This window comes from Anopheles gambiae, chromosome 3 (genome assembly GCF_943734735.2).
Source record: "Anopheles gambiae chromosome 3, idAnoGambNW_F1_1, whole genome shotgun sequence".
In the NCBI taxonomy this organism is placed as follows: Eukaryota; Metazoa; Arthropoda; class Insecta; order Diptera; family Culicidae; genus Anopheles; species Anopheles gambiae.
Genome location: NC_064602.1, coordinates 46,385,718 through 46,410,992, shown reverse-complemented (window position 1 = coordinate 46,410,992; position 25,275 = coordinate 46,385,718). Strand labels below are relative to the sequence as shown.

The 25,275-nt window shown below is 43.4% G+C and overlaps 1 protein-coding gene across 1 annotated transcript; it reads left to right on the top strand.

The window, feature by feature from the left end:
- Positions 1–380: 380 nt before the first annotated feature.
- LOC1279392 (protein MON2 homolog) lies at positions 381–25,166 on the top strand. Its single transcript, XM_061661624.1, has 8 exons — positions 381–1,434; positions 16,808–19,675; positions 20,467–20,892; positions 20,982–21,739; positions 21,812–22,231; positions 22,396–22,887; positions 22,966–23,048; positions 23,120–25,166. Exons 1-8 carry the CDS (start codon positions 1,315–1,317, stop codon positions 23,365–23,367), a joined length of 5,415 nt encoding a protein of 1,804 aa, XP_061517608.1. The 5' UTR covers positions 381–1,314; the 3' UTR covers positions 23,368–25,166.
- Positions 25,167–25,275: the final 109 nt, after the last annotated feature.

The window sequence follows — 25,275 nt, the reverse complement described above, 5'->3', positions numbered from 1 at the left end:
CTTTGAGCTTTAACCGTCGACAGCGAGATTCAAATTCAAATTTAAATGATTTCCTTTGACGAGCAATTCTCGGAATCCATGCAACTGACATTTTCTACTTATTATGAACATTACATTTTAACGGAAAAAATTAAAAAAAAGTGCCAGGCAAACAAACGTGCATCAGCGCGATAAATAACAAATGAGGTTAGCAATCCTTGAAACAGCATCCCAAGCGTCACAGATTAAGCTCAAACGACTGAAAAATCAAATATCTGTGATTTTCGGTAGGATAAATGGAAAATCGGTAGTTTTAGGAGGCTTATCTGTGAATCGGTAGGCATATGAAAAATCGGTAGGAATACAGATAAATCGGTATTTCTGGTCACTCTGTTCATGCCCGCGAATGACATCAAACGTGACAGCACAGCAAAATATTGGAGACCGTGAAGAAGAAAAAAATACTTAGAAAATGCAAACCAGAATGATGTGTACACAGACGATTTACCATCGGCGCTGCGCGCAGTGAAAATATTCTAGCTCCGCACCCGATGCCGTGTTGATAGCAGAATTTCCGTGTTTGTGTGCCTGTGTGGCTGCTTTGAATAACACTGTTTACAGGTTACATGCACCTACCTGGACACAGTGAAACTGCGGGGAATCACCATCTCTGTGTGCAACGTAAACGTATCGGTGCATCCACATCCGTGTCCATCGTCGGTAGTAATACTGCACTAGGGCCGATACAGTGTCGATCTCCAGGGTGTTAAATTGCTGTAACAAAAATTTACTTGTACAATAGTGTGTTTCCGGATGTGCTTTACGTTTGGTGCAAAAGGCGCCTACTAAGAAAGCAAGCGGTCGTCCGACGTGGCCCATGGAAAGAATGAATGAATGAAAAACTTTCATGTGTTTCGTGTGGTGGCGTGATCCGGGGGTTTGTGTGGAAGTTGAAAGATGCTGCCATGTGAAGAAGGTTAACCCGCACAGTTCCAAGGTTGGATAATAATAACCAGCGTAATAATAATCCTAAATTTTGACCCCCCATCAAGAGTGAAATCGAGGGATAGAGAGAGAGAGAGGAGGGTGGAGTAAGTGCACTATAGTCAAGCAAAAGTGAAGTGTTGGGAAACCTACCTTACGTAAGGGTGTGAAGTCAATAGTGCAGTGGAAAAAGTGCAATATTGGATAGCGGCAACCAATAGTATCATCCGCTGGAGAATCGTCCCATTTCGTCAACGTTCGCGGTTCGCGGAGAAGGGATTAGCTGCACTAGCCGCGGAAAAGGGGGTGATTCATTCGTGGTCGCGCGGCTCCCAGTTCACACGCCTCAGAATGTCGTTCGTCAGCGGTACGACCGACACCGAGGCGGCACAAAAGTTTCTCGAGGTGCTGCAGAACGATTTTCGCAATCTTTCACTGGAGACGAAGAAGAAGTTTCCCCAGATCAAAGAGGTAGGTTGTTGTGGTGGTTGGTTGTGGGCTGTTTTATGTACGCACGTATGGCATGCTGCGTTCAGTTCCGGCAATATGCATGGCAATAAAAGAAAACGTGCCGCAGCAAGAAGCAATATTCAGCCACCGAGCGCAATATGGTGCCTGGGGTGGGTGAGATGTACAAATGGTTGAAGGCATACTTTGTAGTCCACGAATAGCGCCGCCACACAAACTCACATTGCTGTCGTTATCTTTCGTGCCTGGCCTGGCGATTGGGCCCGAAATCGACAGTTATTTTTCTTTCTATCCATTATTAATCATCGTACCACGACACTTGAGCGGCCAGATAAAATGATAACGCGCGTACAGCTGTCGGACGATTGTGTTGGTAGGTGTTAGAGAACCGAAGGGAGCAATATGGGCATACGGGGCAAAATGGGCTCTCTTTGTTTAAATATCGCACAGGTGAGATAAACTTCCAGACTCAAAACGAATGTATTGGAGTATTCCATCAGACCTGTTTATGTTTTATCACCCATTACTACGAGGCGGTCCCGTGGTACAGTCATCAACACGCAAGACGAAACAACATGCCCGTCGTGGGTTCATGTCCTATGATGGACCGTCCCCCCGAAGCAAGGACTTGCGATTATCCAGTTGGCCTGGTACTGATTAATTCTCGGAAGCCGGTTTGTGTCCGCGTAGGACGGTAGAGGGCGGGCAATCCATTCTTAAACAAAATTAAACACGAATACGAATTAAAGACAGCTTCTTTGGACAACTGGTCTCCAATCTGTGTACCGGGGCATTGAAAGACGTGGTCTGCGAAAGTTTTTTTTTTTAAATAAAAGCTTATTTCAATAAATTTCGTGCATTGTTTTGCCTCACAATCTAGATTAAATTTGCAACAGGCATGTGTAGGATACCATTTCAACATATATGATGAAAAAGCTTAGAACAAAGTCTACAAAATATATGTGCTCAATATATTCGGGCCGCGGCAAATGTAAAAATATTAAAAAATTAAAGCTACGTAGTCCATCATCCTTAAAAGGTTGCAGTGCTTACCGAAATATTTTGGAGGTTTGGACAAATAGCGCTTCATGGGGCTATGGTGTTGTATTTGTCCTCTAAAAATACCACACGGACACAGTGCAAAACCATCCGGTTTAGATGGTTGTAGCGTGTAACAAGGGTTTTAGAAGAGGTCAGAAAAGTGTCCCAAAATTATGAGAACCACTGAAAAACTATGTGTCTAAGCGCTGTTATTGTGGCCCACGTTTAGAGACGTTTAGATTCAAGTCGTAGGTAAGAAAATGATAATATAATAATGAATGTGTTTAGTCATGAATTCAAAGAAGTATTCATTACACTACTCAACATACCCATATTGCTCCGTTTTCCCATAATATGATACATACCATCCTTGTAATGAATTAACAAGATGAATAGATATATATTAACCTTTCCAAACATGCATATTATGGAATCGTCTCGTTCTTATCTAACTTATTGTAGATACATATTTAGATTTATTTTTAAAGTTTTATCTCAAAATTTGGTGAAACATACAGTAGTATCTTCCCATGCTCTTCTTACGAGCAGGTCTAAATGCATCATTATTAGCCCTGTTAAGGAACAATCTCTAGCAAAACGAGTAACTTAATTTGCGTAACATATTCCTTTTTTGCAATATTGATACTTTGAAGAGAGAATACAAAAAATATCATCATTGACTAAAACGTTTTTTTGTATATTTATTTGTTAATCGCTATCGTACAAATTAATTTACTTATCGTACAAATTATATATGGGAAAGAACTTTCAGCATAATCACAGGTATGCGTACCTAAATTCATTTTTATGTATTTTAACGTAAGTTCTCTTAACATTATAATTGAAACATTATCCGATATCCACAGTTTCTAGAATCCAATTGCCATGCGATTTTTTCCAATTTGTTTTTGAACATTCCTTGATAAGAATTTTTTTTATTACTCAGTGTTTGTTTGTAAGTAAATAAGGGTAACATTTTCGTTTTGTGGACTTTCCTCAAATTCGTTTCTCATATAATCATTTCAAAGCCGTGGATACTATTTTTTATACACGCTAATGATTACCTTGAACTGGTAAAGAATGTTAGTTATAAGCTGTTTTGAACATTTTTTAATGCCAAGTAGCTGTCATCCTCCTTTAGGGTTTGAACGTTTTACAGTGTATTGTACAACTATGCCATATTTTTTCTTAATCAAAAATATGGGCCATCACAATTAACCCTCGATAGGAGCAGTAGGGTCTTTTTTTATATTCAACCATGAGCAATGCTTTATTTTTGTTTTGAGAGGAAGTTTGGAACTCTTTTAGCTAAACTAATTAAATAAGTCTTCCCTCCCTTTCAACTGGTACGGGATTATCTATTTTCTGTATACCATGACGCATTTAGGAAAGGCAGCTTGCATCTTCTGTAAACTTCGGTACTTGTGAAAACTTCAGTTGAGTAAACAAAATATTATTTGTGGTCCATTTGTTTTTCTTGTTAACACACTTTTTTTACATTATTCAACTTTATAAGCAGGGACGGAGAGTGTACTATTTTTTCAATAAATACAGTAAGTAATTTTGATTCAAAAAGCATCCGTAAGCTCCAATAGTAGAAGCGTCAGCTCCTTTATAAGTCGGCCGTTGTTTGATACCCTTATAGACCGTCCCATCGTGGTCATCCTCTTAGAAAGCAATTTTTCTATTTTCTAGTCGTGGTACAAATAAACATAGTAAAGTATAAAAGCATAACCCATTTTAGCATCACGATCGAGCGTTGGTCGTTACGCCCAGAAGAAGTAGGCATATTAATCATTCCTCGTAACGTAAGATGTTTTCGATAAAATTTGGAGTAAACTTTTGGAAATTTAAATGCATTTGTTATAATATTGGATCAATATGCATTTTAACCATTGTATTAATCGTAATAATAGCTTTAACTGTTAGGTACATTTGAAAAAAAAAATCTTTTATTTGTGTGTCTATATTGTTTTTATTTTAGTTTCTTTCTCAATAATCCACGGTGTATTGTTTTGTGTTTCATACTGCTTTATTCAATTGTTTTTGTGCTTAAACGCCAATTGAAATACTACTTACAGGGCTTCCCAAGGGTTTTTGGTTGCTTCCCATATTTCCTAAATGTGTTTTCACGATTTTTTGGTCTTTTTCCAGAAAATTTGATTCGGTTGTATTGCTTGCCGATCGGTTGAAACCAATAAATAGTGGGAACGAACTAAAAAATCTATGGGATCCGACGTATAAATCGTGAGCCAAAAAAAAAAAACCAATTGAGAACCAACCAATACATCGTGGGAAATCCTGTAATTATAATTGCTTTTTAGTTAGATAAAATAATATTTGTGTAATTTTTCATACGTTATACTTTCAAATGAATAGCTTTTGAGTTCGTAAGAAAGTATTATTGAATGGAAAGTTAATATTCTGTTATATTTATTTTATAAAAAGTATCCCTAAAATAAGCGGTTTATACCACCACAAATCTTACTAAGTATCATAGTCGGTAAAAAGTATAATAGTTATGATAAAACAAAAAGAAATAAATTTCAGTTGCAGTTAATCAAATGTATTGTTTTATAGAATTATAGAAAAATTAGCGAATTTCCTTATTTATATAAGAAAAGGTAAAACCTAAACCGCTGCATCCAAATTTAGTGTTATATTTACTTTCGCAACCATATGTATGTGCAATTGGAACAAAAGCGTCTTGTCCACAGCGTATCTCAAATGATTTTTGTAAATTTGCTTTCTCTTCGGTTTATGATGATTTCACTAACTCTCTCTATCTCTCTCCCCTCGTTGTTTGATTACTCTATTTTTGTTATTGTGGTTTTTGCTGATGACGATCGCTCTGGATGTTGGTTTATTTTCTTAAAACTTCCTTATTTTTCTCCTTCCGCTATGCGACTGTTGATTTTCAGACGGATAATTTTACCACCAAACGCCACGGCGCAGTAAGCGCGCTCTGTAAAACGCGCTGCGTTGGCTGACGGTGTATGAACTTTAATCGAATTATAAAACAACACTCCGTAGAATAATCAATGCAGAAGAGGAGTTGCGATAAAAGACGGGAAACTCATCTAGCAGCGGGGGAAGTGGGTGGTATGAGATATATAAATGAAGTGACCACAGAGTTTATCCATTTTTCCGTTACGGTTAACTCGTGGCAAACGGCATGTGCGGCTAATTAAAATGATTATTTCAGTTAAAATATTTAGCATTGCGCCCATTGCGGTGTCCTTTTTTGTGTGTATGTCCGGGCAGGAGAAACCATTTGGTATGTGTATTTGTGCGTGTGTGTATGTGTGTGTGTGTGTGTGTGTGTGTCTTTCCTGCCGGTCAGCAAAATTCCACCTTCCATTCCGGATGTCTGCCGAGGTGTGTAATGCTGGTCGTGGTGTGGTGTGGGACGAGCAACAAGGGGTTTCAAAATAATAGCAACATTGTTGGGCATTATAAATTAGATTTAGCCCTAAAACGAGCCGCCCCTTTCCTCTTCTCCCTGACGCGTTAACAACCTCCCGCTCATCTCGGGATCCCTTCGCTACGTCCAGCGTACTGTCGAACGAAAGTATCCTTTTTAAACAGTTTAGCAAATTAGTCCACCTTCCACAGAGCAGCGTGGTTGTCGGTTGCCATTTGCTGCAGATAATAGGAAATATGCAGTCGTTTCCTTCGATGGTAAACGTGTTACTGTGTTCAAAACGACCGAAGGAACGGGCACTCCAGCAATAGTGTAGATAGCACCAGGGACGGTCGTTGGATGCTAGCCGGCCTGCGAGACAGTTAGACCGTGTCCACTACAAACAAGGTAATCTAATTCAATATTTATCCGTCGCAACGGCGGGTTGACGAAGCTGTCTTCCACCGTACAATAACGACGGTATGGGCAAACATTTGCAGAAGCATCACAAATTGGTTCTTGAAAATCCACTCAACAGCAGTAAAAGGATTGCAGCAGTTGGTTGGGAATGTTGGTCCGAAAACTTTAAATTGGCACAAGCTTGCTTCATCACGCGGAAGATGGTGCACACACCCGTAGGCTACTGAAAATTCGTTCGTTCAACAGTCAGCCTCGTTCGTGTTGTGTAAAAACACATTTTGAAAGTGTTAAATTCCTCCGAGACGCCACGGAACCAAGTTCATGACAAACGAGATCAGCACTTAATTGATCAGTGTATGGTCCAACGCCAGAAAGCTGAGCGTTTGCTGTGTAAACTTCATAGCAGTGGGAAAGGGACGTCTAGCTCGAAAACCAACATAACTGACGGAAAGCGATGTACTACAGAATAATATATGCTTTTCCTAACGGTATACGCTATAATTGGATTACTTTTAATTATTCAAACAGTTTGAAAGTTAGAGCTTGGCTACAACCAAAATTAAAAGGTGTTTAAACCATTTTTACTAATTTTGCTTTTTAATCAGATAAATTAACTTTAATATCTTGTTTTAGGCTGTTCCAAATAGAAAGAAAATAGGGTTTACTCCTTGCTTCAAAGAAACCATAAATGAAAAAAACATTCAACTCTATGTGCTCGGAACTAACAGCCACCTCTAAGTGGTGTTTCTGTAAAAGCATTCAAAGTTTACGTTCTCATTCCCAAATGCACAAGAAAGCTTCCCATTAGCCCTGGATGCACAGTTAATGTAAGTTGTATATAGTTGGTTTGCATCGTAGTCTTTTTGGCGGTTGCATTGCAATGTACATTGCCGTACAAAAATGGGAACCTTCCCAGCAAACAGTGAGCTGCGAAAAGTGTGTTACATCTAGATTTATAAACTTCGATTACCGCGAATTCTATGTCATTTCATATTCCATGCCATATCACAGATTGCCATTTAGGGTAACAGTTAAATGCTATGTTCCAGTAGTTTGTAGTAATTTTGTTGTAATTGCAATATATTTATTTTAAATGCATGTGTTTCTTATAAACATTTATCCAATAATGGGCCCTTTCCGTTTTAAGTTCGTAGGCTGAAATTTCAGCCTGTCAGCTGTTTGCATTGTATAGCAGTTTTCGAGCAGCTATCTAAGTGTATAATATACAGGTAGGCTTATCCCAAGGTGTATGAGTTTAGAAGGCTGATTCTTATCGCTTCTGCTTCTGAATGAAGATTTTAAGAATGTTTTGTGTATTCGTCAAGCCTTCAGAAAGCTTGTTTGAACAAACGTTTTCAGTCATCCTGCCACTGTCAAACTCCATACAAAAAACTGACTAGAATCGTGAAGGGCCCCAATAATTGAAAGTGACAGAGAGCTCTATTCTGAGCTCATTATATTACTTTAAGTTGTGTATTGTTGTTTTAAGCATCTTATTTTTGTGTCTTATTATTGATCTTATTATTATTATTACTGACAGTTAACATGTTGTTCTAGTAAAGTAATTCTATTTAGTAAATAAAATTTATAAAAAAATCCATTCAATAGCTATGATTGTTTTTGGTCCGTGACTGTCGATACGAAAAGCACATGAAGTGAGAGAAACTGCACTTGTACTCGTTCAGGCGCTATACAACTTGCGCAGTTTTCCTCCCGCTGAATGATCCTGAAACTTATAATTTTTAAAATCTTTACCAAAAATTCCCAAACAACCCAGCAAGTGCTACGTGCCCAACTTATATACTTTGCTGCCTGCCTGTTAGTGACCGAGACGAATGTTTACCAACCGCAGTATAAATAGATTTTATTCGTCCCTCCCGCAACGGACATCGAACGGAAAGCCACAAAAGTCGGGCAAACGAAACGGCATTGGCTTTTATTTAATCAGATCTTATGCCTCACTGCCGTCGCCGGTATGATTATTTCTTTTGCAGCTGCAAATCTTTCCCTTGTCTTCTTTCCTCCTTGACGTCACTGTGCGCCTTGGTCCTTTTATCCCGGAGAGTGGCAGCAAAAGTCGGAAAATCCTTTCCATGCCCTTTTCACGACAAACTTGTGTTTTGTTTTTTGTTTGTGTTTTGTAAAGAAGAAGCAGAGTTAGAAAAATATGCCCTCTGTTTTGACGTGCCTCTCTTACAGAGAGCTTCGGGTCAGTTTTTTGGGAGGTGTTTTGGGTTGGCGGATGAACGAACAGGGCGTGATTTTATACCTCATATAGCGTAGTCCACAAATCCCCTCTTGGGTGAAACGACCAAGCTGCTAAAGCAGACCATTTCGTCTGTGTACTCTGGTTTGGTCAGGATTTGTCACGAAATATCTGCCAGTAGTGGTGGTTGGTCGGTCGGAGCATGGTTTCTATCTCCATTCCATCTCGATCGAAAAGATGGTAGCTTTTGGCGGATGAAGATTACAAACGCTTCCCCCGATTCGACCTAGCAACAGTCTTCGAATGGTGGTTGGTTTATCGTCGTCCTGTTTGTTTAGAAATCCATGTTTCGGAGTTTTTATTCCTTCGCTCTACGATATGATATGATTTTTTCCATATCGTTTTGTATGTAAACGAGTTTACGGTGGAGCTCATTTACATGCTTTAGCTTTTTGGCTGAATGGATGAATGGAATACAATTTTCCTTCCTTCGTGTCAAAAACATTCTACCGGATGAAAAGTTTTGCATGATATATGAGGCGAATGTGTAAGCCCTGTTGGACCCAATGTATATTAATCTATTAATTAGGACGGCTTTTTTATGTGTGACAATCCCACCGGATAATGTTAAATCATGCAAATGTTGATTAAAATTTGCAACGAAAGGGAGCATAGTGCGAACGAGATAATAAACGACCCATTAGCACGTGTGCTTATTCGTTGAATATTTCATTCACGATGGATGGATCATATGTCCGGTCTAAACGTAATAATCCGTAACAAAATTACAGCTGACTTGTGTAATTTTGCACTTTTTGAATTTGATAACTAAAATGGCACTGGCAATTACTTCATATTTAATTAAATTTTACCAAAACTCTTTTTGAAAAAATGTATATTATCGTCTTGCATACCTTCAGGCGCTTAGTAAGGCTGCCGAGGGATCTGAGCTGATAAAAGATCGGATCATATATAGAAGTTATTTTAATATCATTCTTTCAATAAATCGTGTTAGGTAGCACAATTTTCAAATATATTGCTAAGCGATTCTTTCAAAACGCATAACCAGTGTATACTTTCTAGAGTCTGCGTGTAAATTGTACGCTTACATGCATTACAATGCTCCGTAGTAGTTAGCATGAATTACGACAGTATTTTCATATTTTTTTTAGATTCCGTCCACCAATTAAACCGTCGATTAAATTACTTCAAAGCGACACCGGTGGTTGGATCATGTTGATGTGCTAATTGTTCCCCATTGCCAAAATAACCGCATGTGTGCGGCCATCGCTACATCTCTCGATAATTCCAACCTATCGCCCATTCGACATTTGTATAAGTCTCAACGGGGGGTTTATCGGTATATTCCCTGTACCATCATCATCCGCCAGCCGGGCTGGCGAACGCTCAGGAAAAGCTGCAAATTTTCCCTACCTAGCGCACATCGATCGAAACGCTGGGGACCGGGGGGGGGGGGGGGGGTTCCCAATCGTTATAAAATAAGCTTACATGGTCTTTCGCGAGATTTCCACCATACGATGGTCCGATCTATTCGTGCATTTTCCGCACGTAGCGGAGGGTCGCAAAACCACACACATAATGCCGATGGGATGCAATGACTCAAACAGCTTGTACCTTTTTGCACCCATTCACCACGGACTAGTACGGGGTTTGTGCTACTTGTTTAGGTAATAGCTTCCGCCCCGTTGAGGTGTGAGCATTTAATTAGATAGTACCAATAATGTGCTCAAGCTAATTCAAACACAGCCACCTCGTGTTTCCGTTTTCGGGGAAAATACAAACCAGTGGTACCGCCAAAAACCACAGGAGCTGGTTGGTGCGTGGTAATATGTTATTTTGTTTGTTTGGCCTCAGCACATAAAATTTGCGTTAGTATTTGTTGGACGGCTGTTATCCTTTAGCATTAATGATAGTTGAACCGGGACAAGTGGGTGAGGTAGGTGGTTGTGGTAAGTCGTAGATCATGATGATAGTCTTTTGTTCGCCATGACGACGACGACGATGATATCTTACCCCTTACCACACAACAGCACCTCGGCACCGGAACGGACGCGTCGAAATAAATCCTTCCGGAGGGTTTAATGTGCTTTCAAACCAACACGGCCTTAACGCGATAACAATAGGAGGGAGTTGTGTTTTAACTGGATTATGGCAGTTTTGAGATTGAATTGAAAAAGTTTTTAAAACAATCAATTAAAAAAAAACGTTTTTAGCCGATGCGATTTATCCTTTTTTGTGAGTCAGAATAGAAATAATGTTGTAACATTGGTTTCAGACATGGAGACGTGTAGTAAAAAATGTTATAGGCATTACGTATAACTTCCTTTTCCTTTGGCGTAACGACCTACGTGACCTATACAAGGTAGGCTTTCGAAACTTATTAGTACTATGTAACCGGTTAGTCGGTTCTTGCTAGAAAGTGGGGGATGTTCTGGTTGGGAATCGATTGTATCCGACTCTATCTAGGAACCGATTGTGCCTATAAGCCGACGCAACTTTTAAATAAACCACCAGACCGCCGTGCTGCGTATATGTATGTGATAAGCTATATTGACCGTAGAATACAACAGTTGTTAGATGCTTCAAGCACTTAATTTAGGTATACGTCCACACAGCTTAACTTCTCTTTTATTTTTACAATGTGTAGAAATTGTTCTTTAATGCTTTGCCTAAACCTAATTCTCTCTCTTACGTGTTCACCCAGGAAGCGCTCTAGTTCAGTTTGACATTGTGAAATGCATACATTTAGGCGCAAATAATCAGGTTGTTAGTTAGTGCTATCGAAACCCTCCATCCTTGTTGGCGCCTAAACCTCCATCCATCCAGGCTAACTTTCTTCTTAATATTTAATTCATTACAATCCCAAGCTTCGAATGGAATAAATCATTTTGAATCCCAACCGTACTTTTCTTTTTTTTTGCTAGAAAATCTATGTCCGTAAATCAAGTTCCTAAGGAATGTTTAATTATATTTCGTTGCGCTGAAACAACGAGCATTGATATCGTTTTGGGAGTATGCTTACAAACGTTTCTGGTGTACGGTTGCACATTCTATCAGCATTAAAGCATAGAACAGGGGCTTTGCTGAACCATCCATTAGAGTAACGTACATATGTACCGGCACTCTTAATTACAACAAGCTTCATTTTTCGTTCCGGGTGGATATTTGTACTATGTACTGGCGACGACGTACATTACTGTACGTAGTGCAACGAGATGATGAAATCGTACGAAGATTGTTAAATGCTTTACTGCCACAAACCTTTCTCCTTGTCGTCAAATGGAAGCAATAAATTAGGGTGGCTCTATGGCTCAACCCGTACGGTTGTGTACGTACGGTGCGATTCGAATGCGAGCCCTGAAACACCACATTGTTTATCACCGATTCACAGGTGCACGATAATGGTTGAGGAAAAATCATAATCATCACGCATATCGCTACCGTCCTACACGCTTGAAGCATATGCTTCGACATTCAACGGTTCAAAAAGGACCTTATGTTCCGGGACAATCGATTACAACATGCCACACGGTAGGCACCCAGGGTAGAAAATACATTGAGTAAATGAGTTCTTACACATGTGAGTGTGATAGTGAACGTGTGTGTGTGTATGTGTGTGTGTGAGTGTTTGGATGGGAAATAAAATTGGTGGCGCTTTGTTTTGATAATTTCGACCGGAAAACATGTGCCATTTGTTGTATATGTGCATTCCAACCCCAAAGACCAACATGGAAGCTCGCTCACTGTACGAAGGCTGCAGCAATTAAATGCTATCATCTACACCATGAGCTTGGAGGGAAATGATCCGGAAAAGGAGCCTAATGAGTTGTGCTTAAGATTACGGATTTGAAATTGGTGACAACACGGGCCCGTCTTGAGTCACATCAACTTGGCTGAGATATGGTGGAACGTGATCGTGCATTAAGCGAGCGGCGAATTAATCATATACCATACCGCCCAATGTGTATGGCCACATTCATTCCGCTCTAAATAATCCTTACAGCTCTGGGATTGGTATTAAACCCTGCCATTTGAGGGACAATCTCCTGCGGTAAGCAAAAGGTTCTTTAATAATTTGTGTACATTAGCAAATGGTTCAGTAACGTTTTGAATATTTATTTATTTTTTGTATGCTTTGTTTGGCTGTATTTGTTTAGAACTTTAAGCAAGCGTTCGAATCATATGTACATTTCTAGAAGGTCAATCACATAGTGCAGTGTTTCAAATCGGATAAGTGGAATATTATAATTATTCTGGGAAGCTTTGCAATCTTATAATGGAATTAGTAAACGGAATACGGCCAGAGGTCGGTGAACTTTTGAAGATAAGGAAACTTTAAAGATGCTCTTGTTACTTAATATATGATTTAGCATGAGGTAAAATTTGCTAAATAAATAATTTAATGAAATTTTCAGATGTTAAAGCAGTGATGTCAAACTCGTTATGTGTTGCGGACCGATTTACAGTTAAAAATATTATCACGGGCAGTTGCGAGCTTGGAGAAGGTGGGACAGAGTGACAGAACAGGATACTAAAAAGGATGTAGCTGCTCAAGAGGTTTCCTAAATTGTGTTAAATTTTGTATATTGTTATTAATATATGACTAAAAGGGCATATGCAAGTTTGCTGTACCATTTTGTTATCAACAAATATTATTCATTTGAAGTTTTAGAACAATGGTTGTGCTCTTCTTCAACTACTACTCCTCTTGGTGCTTTTGATCAGTGATGTAACAAAGAAATTCTTTTGCATTTTGGTGATTTTGCGCATTGCACCAATGCAGTATTTTGATTGACACAAATGTTTAGTAACTATAATTATTCAATGTCAGTACTACATCGACCAACATTGGCTAGTTACGGGGCTATTTTGTTCAAGGGAAAGAGACAACCCGAATTTAATTGGGCCCCATAGAATGTACATCTTATCTTACACCTTTTGCATGCTTTTTGGAGATGTTTAAAGAAATAGTTCAGATTATTTGAAATAGTATATTTAAAGAGTACCCTCATCAATGCAGTGAAGAAAGTGGTATGCCGATACATAGTTTAAGGAACAGTCCAGAAAACATCAAGGTCAGAATATGAGTGAAAGTATCTAATTAAATCTAGACTCCATTAAATTAGAGGTGGTGTCTTTAAGGTGTCGCTACAAAACAACTACTAAATCACGTACTAAATCCCAGCTTTGCGGTAACCTAACTAAAGAAATCCCTATGAGTTACTTATTTTACTCTTTGTCAATCGAACTGCTAAGACTAAATGTTGAAACCTCTTTCCTAAGCGGATCAAAATTAGCATACCCGTGTTTTTTTATTTATTTTTATAGACACTTTGAGCCCATTAGCTTCATTCGCCTCTTTTAATAATTTAATTAATTCTATACTTAAAATCTAACGTTCTTCTTTGCAAACCATTTGTGGCTTGCAAATTACTTTATACTGGGTAGTCTCGGTTTACTTAAAGCTATTATCTGTTAATTTTATTAAAAAGTGTCTGTTACAAATGTGGTTTTGGTTAGGGTTGTTTATAAAGATTAATGATACGAAGGAATTTGAAAAGTTTACGCTGGAAATCGCTGTCTGGTGAGAGGTCTGGTGTCGACGCTGTGGTCCAATTTGCAGGTGATGCGTTCCGCAGAATATCCATGGCATTCGGTTAAGATGTGACGGACGGTGATGTCGACGCCACAGAAACTGCTTAGTGGTGGGCTGAATTTTTGCAATAAAAAGATGTGCGTGAGCCGGGTGTGTCCTATCCGAAGTAGTGATAGGATTCTCTGGTCTTGGTGTGATGGATTGTCTTTCCATGGTGGTGTTGTGGTCTTTATGGTTCTCAGGAAACAGCGACCGCTGCTAACCCAATAACTATTCCAGCTATTGGCGATGATGGCTTTGCTAAGGCGAATGTAATCACGGCGTGGAAGAGTGTTATGGCAGCAGGCTGAACTATTACGCCCTGCGTTGGCTAGTTGGTCTGCTATTTCGTTTCCTGGATGACCAGGAATCCAGCAGAATGTGACTTGTTTGTGAATTCGGTATATTGCAGAGTTGTTGGATGTTCGGGTCGCGGGTGGTTCCAGATTCAAGTGCTTGAAGGACACTTGCACTGCCGATAAAAAATTACGTTGGATTTATCTCTGCGTAGGCCTTCGTCAGCCGCAATAACCAGGGCTATTGCTTCTGCGGTGAAGATTGATGTATGGTCTGGTAGTCGGATGGCGCTATTGTCGATGCTGAAGTAGATTCCAGAGCCAGAGGAACCGTTTTGTACTGATCCGTCAGTGTAGATCAGTCTTTTGTTGGCCATCTCACGATTGAGCGTTAGCGTTGCGATATAAATAATTCAGGACATCACGCTGGATCCCAGGATGCAGCTTCCGATCGATGTAGACATTAGCTGTGGATAATCCGGAGTGGAGTCGTGAATCCACTCCGACGCCGGCTATGAAATACTGAATTCGTCCCCGGACCGAAATCCGATTTGAGTCCGATAAACTTTGGTCTAGTCTAGACGAATCTGTTTTTTTCCATGGTCAATATTACTATATTGATGACTGATTATAATTTATGTAGTAGGATATTCACAACATAGGATGATCGAATTATGCAGAAATGAAATCGAAAGACCATCCCTGAAGGGCATGCTCTTAGGATGTGCGACTTAACCCAACACACTTACCTAGTTGCACATCCGGCACTACATTTGTTTTCCGGCGTTGTCCTGTTGCAGGAGTGTCCAAAACCCAAAAACACGGTCTTGCGCCTTGTTTGCCAATTCGTTTTCTTCGCCTTAATAAGAGGACGCCTCTATGTCCTTGTGGATGGCCTAAAAGGATTTTACGGGCTGGGTCGTCTGATACCATGCGTATTACATAGCCAGCCCACCGGAGTCTGGTAAGCTTGATACGCTGCACGACTCTTCAGCTGCTGTTATTATTATTATTAACCTAGGTGTTCATAATAATTCCTAATCGGGCAAGGATGCATAAGGCCCACCAAGTAATCTGCTGGTAGCAAATCTAGTCAATGCCCTCTGCACCCGCTCGATACGGTCAATGTGCACACGTGTTACAGAGGTCCACATTACTGAGCAGTACTCCAGCGCAGGACGCAACAGCGAACAGAAAAGAGCATTCAGACAGTGTGGATTGGAGAATTCGCAGGCCATTGACGCTTGACCATACCCTGCGTTTTCCACGCCCTGCTGACTATAGAGTCGTAGTGGTATCTGAAGGTGAGGCTACTGTCGAGCCAAACACGAGACGAGGTAGCGACACCCCTTAGCTGATCTGGATGTGTTAGTAGGGCCGCTGTTGTCTCGTTTATTTGCAATCTCCGCCTAACATACCATTCCCCAAATATTCTAGCGTGTTTTACATTTTACAATCCGGTGGTATCTATTAAAAAGTCAGTTGTACTGTTTTGTTTTAACGGGAAATCTTCCGTTTCAGTAGTCTTTTGTCACTTTACTTCAATAACGGTTAAAGTGAACGACGAAAATTGCAGACCGTTTTGTGAGCCCTTCGGATTTGTTATTATGCTAACAGTAGCTTCACAAATTTCGAATCACTGCGTCGAGTGGTACAATGTTTGAAGTTTTTTCTCCCCTATTTGAAAAGTAGCATAGCACAGTTTAAACGTGTAAATGCAACCAACCAACCCCTCCGCAATAGACAGAATTGGAAGAAACGCAACGGCCGCAGCACGTCGGATTGTCATCGGATAGAATGCCTTTGTTTGTCTGTTAACGGTACTGTTTCAGTCGTGTTTTTGTATTTGTTTTGAAAAATGGGACCTGTTTTAATGTTTTGTTTTGCTATTTCTTCTACAAAGCAGCATAAAACAGACAAGCACCAGCGACAGCTTGATGATGCCACATTATGCTGCCGCTGCACACAAATAGCTTAGTTATTCAGCAATTCACACTTCGGTAGTATGCTTACCTTTTGTTGTGCTGTTCTGGTTCTGCTGTGCTGAATCTTCATCCATTCGTCGGTGTACAGCTTTTCACTGACAGGAAATTCGTGTCGTATGCTAATTATGCGCCGGTTGTGCTCGCGTTAATCTTCGCTATTGTTGTTACCACTGCCGACGACGCCGTGTGGGTTTTTCGCGATTTTTATCACTTGTTTGTGCTGTTCGTTATTATTGCGCTGTTCTTCTTCCGCTCAGTGATGGATTTTTATTTAATAGACACCATTCATCCACGTGCGTGGTCTGTGCCTCACTTTTCATTCTCTTTTTTTCTGTGTTTATTTTCCTCCCCATTCCCATTTGACCGTAGTCATGCGAGGAAGCAATCCTGAAGCTGAAATCGGCCGGAGCGAATCCACAAACACCGGTGTACTATGTGGTGAACCAGATACTCTATCCGCTGGTGCAGGGATGCGAGTCCAAGGATCTGAAAATAATCAAATTCTGTCTCGGGATGATGCAGCGCCTCATCACACAACAGGTGGTGGATCAGAAAGGGGCCCGCTACATCACCGACACGCTGTGGATGCTGATGGAGAACGGCACCGAAGAGGTGAAGGTGCTGCAGAGTGTCACACTGCTGCTCACCACCAACACGGTCGTGCATGGCGAGACGCTCGCAAAAACGCTGGTCCTGTGTTTCCGGCTTCACTTCACCAAGGACTCGACAACGATCAACACGGCCGGCGCGACCGTACGGCAGCTCGTTTCGCTCGTGTTTGAGCGTGTGGTCGCCGAGGAGGCGGAAGCGGACGCGAATCAAGACGAGCGGCGGGAGGTGAACCTGGAAGAGTTGAAGCTGGCAACGGGCGTCGCTCCGAAGGGGTTGCTGCCGTGCGCGGCAGATGCGTTTCTGCTGTTCCAGGATTTGGTGCAGCTCGTCAACGCGGACCAACCGTACTGGTTGCTGGGCATGACGGAGATGACCCGAACGTTCGGGCTGGAGCTGTTGGAGTCCGTGCTTACGCAGTACACGTCGGTGTTTTACCGAAACCCGGAGTTTAGCTTTCTGCTGAAGGAGCGCGTCTGTGCGCTGGTAATAAAGCTGTTTTCACCCAACATCAAGTATCGCACGATCGCTCCGCAGGCCGGGGTCGGCGGGGCGGGAGTGCAACCGGGCGGAGGTGCCCCGCACGATAAGCCGTACTTCCCGATCAGCATGCGGCTGCTGCGGGTCGTTTCCATCCTGATCCAGAAGTATCACAGTCTGCTGGTTACGGAGTGTGAAATCTTCCTGTCGCTCATCGTGAAGTTCCTGGACCCGGACAAGCCGGCCTGGCAGCGGTCGCTAGCGCTGGAAGTGCTGCACAAGATGACCATCCAGCCGGAGCTGCTCATTTCGTTCTGCCGGTGCTACGATCTGAAGGATCATGCAACGAACATCTTCCAGGACATCATCAATTCGCTCGGAACGTACGTGCAGAGTTTGTTCATCAATCCGCAGCTGCTCAGCGCGTCGATTGGAACTGGCGGTGTCGGGGCAGGTGGCAATGCTGGCAGTGGGGGTGGTGGTGGAAGTGGCAGCGGGGTCGGAGGATCATCTGGACAGCAGTCGCAGCTGATGGGCGGAATGCCGGTGGGCCCGGGGATCTCGCCGCAGCCGGGGTTCATTTTTCGTGGCGTGTTCCTACCGCTGGTAGTGACATTCCCGAGCGGACAGTCCAAGTCCACGTTCCTGGAGATGTTGGACAAGATGGAACCGCCGCCCATCCCGGACGGGTACGGGATATCGGTAGCGTACGCCTGTCTGCTCGACATTGTGCGCTCGATTTCCCTATCCATACAGGGACCGTCCCAGATTGGGGAAGAAAATCCGGCCCCCTATATGCAGCGCGTCAGCGAGGCGGACAAGGCACTCCACATTCAGCTGATACACTCGAGCTGGCTGGGATTACTGACGGCGCTGGGTCCGCTGATTGATGCCGCGACGGACGAATCCTCGACCGAGAGCGTGCTGAAGGCGATCCAGAACTATGCGGCACTGTGCGGGCTGCTGGAGCTGCACACGCCGCGGGACGCCTTCATTACGGCGCTGTGTCGTGCCTCGCTACCGCCGCACTACGCGCTGTCGGTGCTGAACGTGAACTATCAGGGCAACGCGTTCAAATCCCACATGCGTCTCGGTAGCCAGGACATGACGGCAGCGGGCATGGCCTTTCACGGAGGAGGTACGTACGCGGACATCGATCAGCAGCAGCAGCAACGGCACCCAGTGGTGGCCGTTGGCACGCCGCTCCCAACGTCCTCACTACCCGTCGGTGCCCACCAGGGGCCGGTACTGCTGACCGCCAAAAACCTGCAGTGCATGCGGTCCGTGCTGCATCTGGCGCACTGCCACGGTAGCATTCTCGGCAGCTCGTGGCACATCGTGCTGACCACGCTGCAGCATCTAGCGTGGATCCTGGGACTGAAGCCATCCACCGGCGGAAGTCTGCAGGCCGTCCAGAAGCCTCCGACCGACGCGAACTCCATCACCCAGGTCATGACGGACCTGCCGGTTCTGTCGACGATGCTGAGCCAGCTGTTCGAGTCGAGCCAGTACCTGGACGACGTCGCACTGCACCATCTCATCGACGCACTGTGCAAACTTTCGCACGAAGCAATGGAGCTGGCGTACAACAATCGCGAACCGTCGCTGTTCGCGGTGGCCAAGCTGCTCGAAACGGGGCTCGTGAATTTGTCGCGCATTGAGGTGCTGTGGCGCCCGCTGACCAACCACCTGCTGGAAATCTGCCACCATCCGCACATTCGCATGCGCGAGTGGGGCGTCGAAGCGATAACGTATCTGGTGAAGGCGGCCCTGCAATACAAGTACGAGCGACCGTTGAAGGAAAACTTAAAGCTGCAAACCCTGCTGCTAGGGCCGCTGTCCGAGCTGTCCTCGGTGCCGCACGGTGACGTGCGGCAGCGTCAGCTGGATTGTGTGCTGCTCGTCCTGAACGGGGCAGGCGAGACGCTGTCGCACGGTTGGCCGCTTGTGCTCGGTATCATCGGCGCTGTCAGCGACCATCACGGCGAGTCTTTGATCCGGATCGCGTTCCAGTGCCTGCAGCTAGTTGTAACCGATTTCCTCCCCGTCATGCCCTGGCGTTGCTTGCCGCTGTGCGTCAATACGGCGGCCAAGTTTGGTTCACAAACGCAGGAACTCAATATTTCGCTGACTGCGGTCGGGTTGATGGTAAGAAGACGGCGGTTGTGCTTTGTACTAGTGATGGGAGCTCGGAATCGGACCTACCCGATGCCGTATTTGGAATCAATTCCGGAGCCGATTCTGATTCCGAAGCCAATTTCGATTCCGAAGCCAATTCCGATTCCGGAGCCGATTACACAGTCGACTCCGAATCCAGAGTCGGAATTAACTCCGGAATCAGAATCGATTCCAGAATCAGAATTGACCTGGGAATCGCAATTTGCCCCGGTAATGGAATCAGGATTGACTCCAGAAATGGAATTGCCTCCGGAATGAGAATCAGTTCTTGAATTGAAATAAGAAGGTTCAGAAGCAAAATCAATCCGAGAATAGAGATTCTGGGTCGTTTACGAGAAAATTTGGATTCTTTGTGGCTATCAATATGAAGCACCATTGAACCCAAACGTCTGTTATTATGGAGATACCGAAACTGACTCCGATTTCAAATCCGATTCTGATTTCAAATCCGATTCTGATTTCGGAGCCAATTCAAATTCCGGATCCGATTTCCAATCCGAACCCGATTCCGAAACCTATTCTGATTCCGGAGCCAATTCCGAAGCCAATTCTGGAGCCAATTGCGGAAACTGATTCCGGACCTACTATCCGTAATCGATTCCAAAAAACGTCGGAGCTAGCCAGAATCGATTCCAACGAAAACTTCATTTTTCCCATCACTACTTTGTACCCGCATCTCCGTACGCCAACATCGTTGAGCTTTGTTTCATCACACACTTTCCTTTTTCTTCGCCTTGCATGTTTCGTGCCTTTTCGTGCAGTGGAATATTTCAGATTACTTCAACCAGAATCAGGAAAAACTATCGCAAACCGTTTGCGACGATATGTCGGTGCTGCCGGATTTTCCAGGAACGTTGAACATGCCCCACTTCGACCGTTTGTGGATGTGCTTGTACGCGCGGCTGGGAGATCTGTGTGTGGATCCCCGTCCGGCGGTTAGAAAATCCGCTGGCCAAACACTTTTTTCCACCATTTCCGCCCACGGCGCACTGTTAAATCCGCCTACCTGGCAGGCTGTGCTGTGGCAGGTGTTGTTCCCGCTGCTGGATAAGGTGCGGGCCCTCTCTAGCTGTGCCAGCAACGAGAAGGTGGACACGAGTGGTAACATTCTGATTCACCATTCGCGTAACACGGCCCAAAAGCAGTGGGCCGAAACTCAAGTCCTCACGCTGTCCGGCGTGTCAAGGGTAAGCCGCAGAGCAGTGTGATTCAGAGAAGGGATGGGATGTGTTTGATTTTTAACACTTTTTTATCCTTTTCGTCCTCCCCCATGCAGGTATTTAACACCAAACGTGCGCTGCTGCAGATGTTGGGCGATTTTCCCCGCGCTTGGGCGCTTCTGCTGGAGTTTATCGAAAATTCGGCCCTCAGCAAAAGCAACGAAGTGTCGCTAGCGGCTTTGAAATCATTCCAGGAAATTCTCTACAACCGTCCCACGGCGGCTCCATCCTCTGCAACGGGTCCAGCTGCCCCGTCGGGCGGTGCAGATGAAACGAATGCGGTGCGAACAACGCCTGCGGCCGCCGCCGAAGCCGACATTTGGAACGTTGCGTGGCGCGTGTGGTTGAATATCGGTGCCGAAAGTACGAAACCCCCCACGCTCGGTGACCTGTCGGATAAGGGTAACGCCGGTGCCAGTACCGCCGGGCCCGGCACTGAGGACATGTACATCCCCAGTCAGGCATTTTTGACTGCGCTCGTACACATCTTTCCCGCACTGTTCCAGCACATTCGGGCACGTTTCAATAGCAAGGATCTGACGCAACTGTGCGCGGTGCTAATGAATGCTGTCGCCGTGCCAGTGCACAGTGACTCGACGCCTTACATTATGTCCACTATTTCGGATTCCCTGCTGACGCCATTACACGACGGCGTGCTCGACTGTATGGAATTGCTGCAGAAGGAAGCGATCCAGGCTGGGAGCGGAATTGGGGGCAGCGGGATAAAAAATATGATATCGGCCATTTTTAAGCAATTGTTAAGTTTCAGCAAGTTTGCCTGTGCTCCCCCGAGCTTCGACCGCATCGAAACAAGGTGAAACTGAACTGTTTTTTGCTGCAAATTATTCAACCTTTCCCTAACCAGAGCGTTCCTCCCCCCTTTTAGACCACTGAAATCATCGCGTAGTGGGAGCGGTGCGGGCACAAACACGGGTAGCAATAGCTCCGGCGGGCTCATTCACCCCGTTTCGTCCACATCGAACGCAAACGGTGTGGAGTGGGTCAGCATGAACTACATTCCGTTCGGCGAGAAAGCACTCACCGTGGCGGTGAAGCTTTACCAACAGACGGCCAACGATATGGCCGTGATAGAGGGACAGATACTGCACGAAATTATCAAAGCACTGCATCTTCCACTGTCGCTAAAGTACAAGTGCATGTCGTCGAGCACTTGGAAGCTGGCTATCTCTAGCTTGATCAGCGTGCTGCATACAGGGCTGCCGGTTGCGCGTAAACACCCGAAGCATTTTGCCTCGATGTGGAAAGATTTGGCCGACACACTGGACCAGTTTTTGTTTACAAAGAGGTATGTTAACATTTCATAATAACGAATCCAATAAGAATTTTTCCTTGTTGCAAATTATGTACCATTTTGTTATAATTCGTATATAATATAAAGTATATAAAGTACATAAGTATATAATTTGGGTGCTTTGATCAATAATTTTACTCCTCCCTATTCATTTGCAGCATTTGTATCGTTGAGGATCGCGGTCTCGATGAGCTGATCCTGGACGAAACGATCGACTGCCAGGTGATCGAGCTGATACGCGACGAAATTCTCCCATACAGCCAAGAGATTCCGCAACAATTCATCCTGGACGCGGTGGTGATCCTGAACAAGGGTTCCATCCATTCGGCAACCACCGGCAGCACACCGTTCGCTGGCTGCGAGACAGAACTGAAACTGCGCGAAGAGTTTGCAAAGACCTGCTTCGAAACGTTGCTTCAGTTTTCGCTGCTGGACGATCGTGTCGGCACGGCAGCCGCCGGTGCGGTCGACGAAAAGGAAACCAATCTGGCAAACAACAACGCCACACTGTGCGATGGCCAGGGCGGTAAAACGACCGAGGGTGGTATTGCGGGACAGTTAGCAATAACGGCCCTGTTGCATCGGTTCGAGGAAGTGCTCAGAAAGTTTAACGAAGACGAACGGTTGAGTGGCAAGTTTCCTTTACCAAGGTATGCAGCAAATGGGCCCGGAATGCGTGTGTTGTATAAATAGATATCAAATAATACATGATCTTGTTTTACTTCAAGGTATCGCTTGTCGGAAATATCGTTCGTACTAAAAGCCGTCGCTACTCTTGTGATATCCATGAAGAAAGCACCACCCGCCAAAGGTACGTCTTGTGGTTGATATCTCATGTCGAAAATTATAATCTATTTGCTACCTATTTATTCCACTCTTTAGTGGGTACTACCGCCTGGGAGCAATTGATCAGCCTGTACCCCTACCTGGTGGACTGTACGACCACGAGTTCGGCGGAGGTATCTCGTTCGCTGCGTGAGGCACTGTTGCAGTACTGTGATTTGTTACGACCTCCGTGCACGGCAACCGGTGCCGATGCAAACGGGCATCCCCGCGCAGGCCAACAAGGCAACGCCCTTGCTACTAATAACAATGACATAGTGAACACAAACGGTATCAGCCACTGTTAGCTGATGTCCAACACCTCGTCCAGTTTCTTCTTCCTCGTATGGTACGATTCTGGTTTGTTGATGAAGTTACTGGTCTAGGTCGACATGTTCTTTGCATCGTACAGCGACTGACTATCGCTAGACAGGAAATTAGCAAATGAATGATGGTATTTGCTTTATTATCACAAGTGGGATCGCCAAAAAATACTAAGCGAGTGAAACCTTTGTAAAACGATGCAGCGAGAACTTTGGAGGAAAAAGAAGAAGTTCACACAAAAATTTAAGCATAATATGTTTCAAAGAAGCAGAACGATATAGTGGGAAAGGAATGCACTTATAAAACAGTTATCTATCTTTGTTAGCATTAGCGCAATCCGTTCATACAATTTATGTGCAAATTTCCATACATTTTGTTTATATCGTAAAGAGCTGCTACAAAGGGGTTTCTCTGCAAATGCGTGAAATGCATTCGAAGCAAGTTCATTACTCTGCCCGTTTCATCATGGTTTAAATTGTACTAAGTAGCTCGTTATTGTATTAGAATTAACCCATGAAAAGTCGTTACGCCAGCGTTCTATCGTGAAAGTAGGAGAAAAGGTTTAGCTTCGGCAACAGTGCATCCGGTGCAACTCCATTCACGATACCACTATCCATTTACCCATTACAGGCAGCAGTTGCTAGACAAGTATTTTTCCCTACCTTAATACCAATGCAGAATATACTTTTCTTCAAGTAGCGTAGCAAAGGTTCCTCGTAGTGTTTCTGATTAATTCCTTCGTCCGTTAGCGCTCACATGTTGCACGTTTCTCTTCTACGAAAACAATATTCATAATACGCCATAAAAACTTAGTATGAAACCACCACCTCTTTCGCAAATGCAATTTCCAATCGCATTTTTCCAACGTTCCTTGTTCCGTGTTCCAGTTAGCACTATTAGCATATTAGCAGCATTTATACGTTTATTCCAGCTGCGTAGTACGAGTTAAAGTGAAATAGATTAAAACATCATCTTACCCCCGGCATGGTTGGTCAGCGTTTGCTATTGGATTATAATGTGAGTTGAATTCGTTCGCTATATATGTTTTGTTTTAATCAGATTTTTTTTTTCAACACAACATTTAACTAATAAGAAACATTGTACGAACTTATGCAAACTGTGCAAAACTCTGGAGGAAAACTAAAGAAAAGGATACGGTAGGGGGTTGCAAAATCTGATATCCTTGCCTTGACCTAATTCCTATTATTTGACCCGCACTTAAGTAGTTCATAACGAAACAAACACAAAAATAAAGCAAAAAAATCTTAAATGGTTGTGTTATATGAAGTGAATAAAGGTTTAAAATAGAATTTCTCCTACGACTACAACAAAAATGCACACCCCGAGTAACATAACGTAACATACCTACAGTAAATGATTGTACTGGGATGTTTGAAGACCTTCACCGGTCTTTAGCATGCAGCACAATGGTGGTGATACCATTGTATTGTGACGATCACAACACATCATGCCTAAGGCCTCCTCCATTCGTGCTCGTCCGCATTAGCTTCTCGTAGTGTTAAATACCCTCCACGAAGCTTTAAAGTGAACTCTGTAGAGCGAACAGAATACAGGTGCAAGATGATTGATCAGTGATCAAACAAACCATGCACAACAATACAATTCAGCCATATGCTGTACTCAGTTTTAGCAACAATAACAAAAAAGTAACAAAGGGGAATGTATGAAGTTGAAATTTGCTGCAACTTGCATTGAGGAGTTTTAACGAATTTACATTGAAAAAGCATCCAGGATACAAAATAAAGGTTTATTAGCGACCAAATGGAAAAATGGTTCCTTCTAAAAACATTCTTACGATGACATTTTCATACCAAAAGTGAATGAAAACGATCGAAATGTACCAAATGTACAAAGTGTGCAAGAGCAAACAT